Here is a 7,028-nt window from a genome sequence, read left to right as displayed (position 1 = left end):
TAGGAAAGCGGCTGGTTTTGATTTACTGTTTTGTTAACACTCAGTTTATCTCTTATAATGAAATCTACACAGAGGCATATCGAACGTATTTCGTCCAAAAGCTTTATTTTAATTTCCCTTCTTTTTTCCATTTGTGAGGTGTGGGCATTTATTGTACACATACATAAATCTTAAACAAATAATTGTAAAATAGTATGCACTGTCTTCTCAGTTAAGTTATGTAGTATAGTTGTGGTTCTGGTAATTCACTCCTTCTTAAGGGTGTAGACCGCCATCTGGTATGTTGTTTATTTTGATGAAGCCTGCAGCATCACTGTAAACACCTCACTTCTGTTCCTTGGATTGAGGAAGCACCTGGAAGCGGGAAACTATCACGTATAGGGCTTTTCCCCCTGTTTTAATTACTTTCAATAGATAAAAATGAATCCACGTAAAACTATTCGATAAATGTAAAGTTCAAAACAGATAATCATTTAAGTGACTCGTAGAAATGAAATGTGGTTTCTATTTTCGCATGCACTCGTATCATCCTACTCATATCATTCCTTCTTACAGAGTGCTCTTCAATTTGAAGTTTAATAAGTTATAATATATCTTAAAACACTACTTACACTACCTTATCATACATTTGCCATAATGTTAGAATCAGTTGGACAAGTCTTTTTTTATTTGACACATCTCTAGAATTGAGGACAAGACATACATGACCCATTTGCAAAATTCGTAGACAACACGATGACATATTTCAGAAAATGTAAATATTCTACAACCATGTCAAACATTTTTTTTTCTTCAATCTCCTCACTGCCTAAGACATGCAATTACCTTCTTCTGGATATGGCTTCAATATCATGGGTCCATCTGGGTGACAAAAGCCCGCAAGGCCCCCGCACTTGATACGAACAACAGATCCAGTGTCGTCTCGAGTTACTGACTCGATTACAGACATCCATCCACCGGTTTTCCATTGTTGCTGAAAAATCAAACACAAATATATCGCATGGCACCTGAAAGCATTCCATCATGCATAAGAACAAAGTAATGCATAGGAACAAAAGGACATCAATCGTCTGAATACATACATCTGCTTTCGTTACCCATCCTGTGCCTAATAGATTCACGATAAACTCGCCCTTGGTTCCACAAGGACTGACACCATTGTTGTGTATAGAGTAGCAGTCCATAGCTTGGGCGTAATCAGCTTGTAGGTTTGTGAAGACAGCAAATGTGGTGTCACTGCGCACAACATCCATAGTCTGTAAATTTAATTGTACGATGTCACCAAATGTGTGATATAAAAAATGTGTAATTATATTTGCACAATGCCAATCTGTTGGGTGAATTAGTGAGTGAGTGAGTTTATGCTTTACGTCACATCGGCAATATTTAAGCCATATCGTGACGGGAAGTTATACATTATTTATACATAATGTAAATAAATAATGTAAGCTAAATAAAAATCTGTCATCGATTGACAGTAAAATTACTAGAATATCACAGATTAATATTTAAACTAGCATACAACCATAAAAAGATATCACTAAACAGTCATGAAACAGTATAATGTAAAAACGGCTATAGATCGCCAGCATCTGAAGGTAGATCACCATGCTGGGGTACATGGGACTTACAGTACTTTTTCCTACCTGCATGGACCCCAGACGGATTTACATCATCCCCTCAGCTGTTGGCGATTGTCGACAAATTTAGCCAAATTAAATGAACACATATACTACGATTAAAAAGTGGCAGAAATAATCTGTTGAGATACCGAAGAGAGCCATTGAATGACATCACTGAAGAGAGCACATCTGCTCTGGGTTGTGAAACGGATTTCCCCGCCGATTGATGGACTGATCGTTATTGCTGATGACCATGACTTATGGTAGTGCCTTCACTGATACTACAGATTCTAAATATTACTTAATACGACCACAATCTTTCACGTAACCTAAAAGTTTTCAAGGAACACCTGGTGTCATTACTGCAAGTCTACTCTGATTCGAGAGTGTAGTGTTTAATGTATTCGGTGTTTCTAATTTGCTGTGGGTACTTGTCTTTCGTAAGGGACTAAGCATTTAACATTCTTTGCGGATTTTTTTGTTAGAGACAAAATGTCTTTTCGTTCGCTGCTTCAATGTTTGTCGTCATATAGCTGGAATATTGCTGAGTGTGGCGTTAAACAGCAAACAAACAAAGAATATTTAGCGTGATATCTGGAGTCGAAAAGTTTATTTTTAAATTGTTTTACTACACACTCTTTCTCAGGACATCCATCTTGTAATCTAACTATCTTGTTCTCGTAAAACCCGACGAACATTGTGTGCAAATATTTTCCGAAACAATTCATTTATGTTACAATTCGAGCCCTAAACTTATATCAAGTCTATATTCTTTCCTCCACTCTGACATAATTCATATCATTATTATGGATCACTTGAGTGTAAAAGGCAAAGAGAAAGACTTATTATGTCAGTCAGTTATGAACGTTTACTGTCTGTTCATCTAATTCTCATTCTCATTTTCATATTGATTGTAACATTATCAATATCACAAAAGCCAGACAGGAGAAGATAGAGGAAATGATAAACAAAACAAACGAAAATCGACAAACCTCGATTGCGACTCTGATTTTGTTGTACCATACTTCTCCTGATGTGCCAACACAGTTGCCTACCAGGGGTGTCTCTCCGTTACAGTTCATATTAGAAACATTGGGGAAAACGCCATAGTTAGGAGTAGGAAGTGTCAGGAACTCCACGGGATTGGCTGTGCTCATGTTGTGACAGTAGATCCGGGTTCTGTACAGGTCAAAGTTCAACAGACGTAGCCAGTACTCCCCATCTGTACTGGAGGGTTCACATGCTTTAACTTCTGCACACGATGTTGGTATGACTGGGAGAAAAATACCCATTTAGTTGTGTGTGATTTTTGGTGATGTCTTAATAGTTTCATAACATAAGGAATGTGTTTAGGATCCTGAAGAGATTGTGTGTACGTTTCCACACATGGATAGAATGCAGATATGCTACTGCCATGTTCAAATACAGTTACTTGAGTTAATGCCAACATATGTTTCGAGACAAGCGTTTCCTACCAACACCGTTATTGTATCATAAACCACAGTATCCACAATACATTTCCAGTGGAAATAGATTTGTAGAACTTCACTCAAGGATGGTAGTGTTTATCGTTCAATGACCATTACATAGTTAACACAGGAGACTAGTGAGGCTGCTTCATCTGTTTCATATTTAGATCTATGCATAAAGATTCAGTGTGACCAAACACGCTCAACTAGACTGTATGACAAGAGGGGTGACTCAACTTTCTAACATTCAACTTTCCCTTTATGTCGAGCAATATGCAGCTCAAGCCAATCGAGCATGCTCCTTGTACCAACATTTCGTAGATCGTCATACAACTCTTGGTCAAAAGTTGTTTGATCAAGGTTACAGCATTCAAGGCCTCAGTAAAGCTTTCAAAATGGTTTATGGTAGACATGTGGACAATTTGGCGCATCAGTGACAAACATTATGCCCGATGCTATTCCCTATATTGACTTGTACCATGTGTACAATTTGTGTTTGTGACGGGTGCCACAGGTGGGGCAGGACACGCTCACCTTTTCGCGATCACCTGGTTCACTATTGGATAGTGATTCATAAACACATGCCCCTTATATAGTCGGAATTGTACAATCGACTTTGTTTTTGGCAGAGATTTCCGATGAATATGGGCAAAGTTTTAGTTGATGCCTTCGCCTGGAGACAAGGCCAAATTATTTATTTCATCAAAAACTTATTTGGAATTGATTGTATGGAGTGCTAAATAAAGATAGTATTGTAAGGCAGCTTACCATAACGGCTGCAAATACTCTTCTTGTTGTCCAGGGCTTTACAGTAGGTGTTGACTATGCAGTTGTGATATGCACATGCGCCAGAAAGTTTCTTGAACAAAATCCCTTATTAATCAATTATTAAGATGAAACAATACCCGAATATACATTAGACATAATTTTCGGTTATAAATCATTAATCCAGGAATGATAACATCTGCATTTACGACCATTTCTTAACACATTTTTGACGTACCATATATTATCCAATATTTGTGTATTTGTTGTCTAACGCCACACTCAAGATTTTGTCAGCTGTATGACGGCGGTCTGTAAATATTCAAGTCTGGACCAGATGATCAAGTGTTTGATATCATGAACATCGATTTATGCAATTTGGATGTGATGACATGCATCAACCAAAACAGCGAGCCTGACCACCTGTCGCTTTTTACGGCGAGCATGGGTTGCTGAAAACCTATTCCCTACCCGGATCTTCACAGGTCTTATCCAATACTGACTCCAATAGACAATACTAAATGTCACGCTAGTAAGGAAGAGATATTGCTTTCCCGATAGCTTGATGTATTATCGTCAGGGATTATATTTATGACTGCGTTTCACTGTAATTTTTGGCCTTGTCGATTGCCAGGCAGATATATTAGAGTGAGTGAGTTGGGTTTTACGCCGTGTTATTCCCGATATCGGCGATGGACTCGAGAAATTGGCTTCACACATTGTACCCAATGCGAGGAATGGAACCTGGGCCTTCGGCGTGACGAGCGGACGCTTTAACCACAAGCCTACCCCAACGCCCTAGATGTATTCGTGTGCGGTAAATTTGATGTTAATGGCCAGATATTCTTGACTTGACCTTCATCGAGTGAAGGCAAAACTGCAGGACGTCGGAGGATGTTTACAATATCATGTTTAACCTGACTCCAATCAACAACAATATAGCGGAAGAAAATAGTTACTCATTAGAAGAGATCAAATAGAGGACGTCAAAATGTCCGACACGATAAATGTGACAGGAAAGATTCCCAAAATGTATAAACCTGTTGCGGTTACAATAGTAAGTCATCATTGATAAATAATTGTTGATTATAAAAGGTGATTATAACGATTTGTCAAAAAGATACTGAGGTCAAATCATAGATTGCTGTCGTCTATCACTGTCGGACACAGATCGGGTCCATTCTACTACAGTTTAGATGTGCTGCTGCTTCGTTTTGTTCATAGCGATAGGTCGTAGGGAGGAAATTTGTGAACGGCCTTGCAGTCAAGCTATATGTTTTTCACTGTGTATGCTACACTTCAGTGTGTGTTCATTCTAGGGGATGTGGAAGTAGGCCGTATGCAGTTTAGTTAATGTTAAATTTTATAATTTATTCTTACGTTTTTAGCTCTACATTCTTAACAACAAAATGACTTGTTCAGAAACTTTTCATGATGTTTTATACTGTCCATATAAATGCTAACAAGGACTTAATGTCGGTCTAGCAACCGGGTGCCCTCCCATAACGCACACCTCCCATAACGCAGACCTCCCATAACGCAGAGCACTTATAAATGAATTGGTTACGGACTGGTGCACAACTAACCTCTTGCCATTTACCTGTTGCAATTATAAGGTATGATCCAATCACGAAATGCCAAACGTTTCACTTGAGATGTAGCATTTATTGGTCATTATACATAAAAGGCATTAGTCTCAATACACTGAACTGAAACCACAGTATACATTGTACGGTGTACAATACAACTTAATTTAAGTAAATGCCCCACATCATCTGGAAACTCAAGCGGGTTTTTCTGGCAATTTCTCAACATGACTTAACAGTCGGTTTCAATCTCTTTGTTTCCTCTCTTCCTCTGATTGACTTTGGCTCTATCTGACATCGCTATATGAGAGAGATTGAGGATAATGGATAGTTAAGCTCTTTGTTAATACGATTGCAAGTTTTGATAACAAAATATGTTTCTGCCGCTGTTTGTATATTATAATTAGGAGAAGATAGTAGATGGTTGAGTGCTGCTAAGGTCTATTGAATAAGTGGGGGTGACAAGCATCTGTTATATAACTTTACTTCTTGGTCTGCTTTATGGCAGGTATGCATTTTGGGAGGTCTGCGTTATGACAGGGCATTTTTGCGTGCGGGGATTAGTCAGAAAGTACATCAGTGAACTGAGATGTCATAAAGGTCCATCCCCATATCTAAAGGTTTGCGTTATTTCTCAACTAATCAATTTCCTGAAGATTTCAAATCCTGTGCAACTATATTACCTGCACAAATACAATTATATATAAAGATAGCGCACAAGAAATACTCATCGATAAAGGTAGAAAAAACCCGCAAACCTCAGAGCTTTGCTACATTTTCCCTGTTAGATAGATACATATTATGATGTATGTGTTTAAGTATACCATAAATAACTTCTGGGGAGAACATACAGTTCCATTACACCTTAAAAGTGTTTTGTTTCATTGAATACGAGTGAATATGTATTTACCTGTGTGTTGATCATGTGCGACACGCCATGTGCAGCATAATTCTACATTTAATATCTTTAGAATAATTTTGAGGGTGGTGATTTCTAATGGTTCTTCGTCAATTTTACCGTACATTCAGAAGCATTACCTGTGGCCAGTGTGAGATGTCCGAGAAGACAAAACCAGCAGCAGCGACCAGATGACTGACATTCAGACCTCCAGCTGTGAGCGTGGCATAGTTCAGCTCACACTGACCATTGTTGGTGTTAAAGTTGAAGGACTTGCACATGCCAGTGATCAAGCATGTTCGTGCACATGTAACGACGCCCTCTGTCGTAACACGGACAAAGTCTTTGCCAGGAAGTTTCACGCCACGATGAAGGAAATGATAATTACTCTGTTTCGTACAAACCTTTGTTGAATTGTTAACGTCGTATAGAAGAAACAACACAAGGGCTCCCAGGTAAACCATGGCTGTTGAAGGCGACAGGACTTTCAACTATATTAATTCATAAACAAAAGACAGTGATTTGATAGTGACATATTTTGAAACACATGGTCGATATTTGGCCACTTTTGACAAACAACATGTTTTTTGATGATTTTATTTCTTTTGGAGAAAACAAACAATAAGTTTACAGAATATAGTTCACATACAATCTTAAATACATCCAACATACAAAGTATATCTATGGA

The 7,028-nt window shown here is 38.2% G+C and overlaps 1 protein-coding gene across 1 annotated transcript; it reads right to left on the bottom strand.

The window, feature by feature from the left end:
• Positions 1-310: 310 nt before the first annotated feature.
• LOC139473539 (A disintegrin and metalloproteinase with thrombospondin motifs gon-1-like) lies at positions 311-6,804 on the bottom strand. The gene is made up of 6 exons (XM_071256178.1): positions 6,481-6,804; positions 3,860-3,950; positions 2,615-2,895; positions 1,083-1,256; positions 826-973; positions 311-354 (listed from the first exon to the last, which is right to left on the bottom strand). Exons 1-6 carry the CDS (start codon positions 6,802-6,804, stop codon positions 311-313), a joined length of 1,062 nt encoding a protein of 353 aa, XP_071112279.1.
• Between the last annotated feature and the right edge of the window lie 224 nt (positions 6,805-7,028).

This window comes from Haliotis cracherodii, unplaced genomic scaffold (genome assembly GCF_022045235.1).
Source record: "Haliotis cracherodii isolate W230 unplaced genomic scaffold, xgHalCrac1.p SCAF_29, whole genome shotgun sequence".
In the NCBI taxonomy this organism is placed as follows: Eukaryota; Metazoa; Mollusca; class Gastropoda; order Lepetellida; family Haliotidae; genus Haliotis; species Haliotis cracherodii.
This window is presented reverse-complemented; position numbering and strand designations above follow the sequence as displayed.

Excerpts from the sequence above, each read along its gene's own strand:
- LOC139473539 (XM_071256178.1), bottom strand. The coding sequence starts at position 6,804 with ATGGTTTACCTGGGAGCCCTTGTGTTGTTTCTTCTATACGACGTTAAC. Across the intron at positions 1,257-2,614 it reads AAATCAGAGTCGCAATCGAG|ACTATGGATGTTGTGCGCAG; the intron begins GTTTGTCGATTT and ends TTAAATTTACAG. Across the intron at positions 355-825 it reads GAAGCCATATCCAGAAGAAG|GTGCTTCCTCAATCCAAGGA; the intron begins GTAATTGCATGT and ends TCCCGCTTCCAG.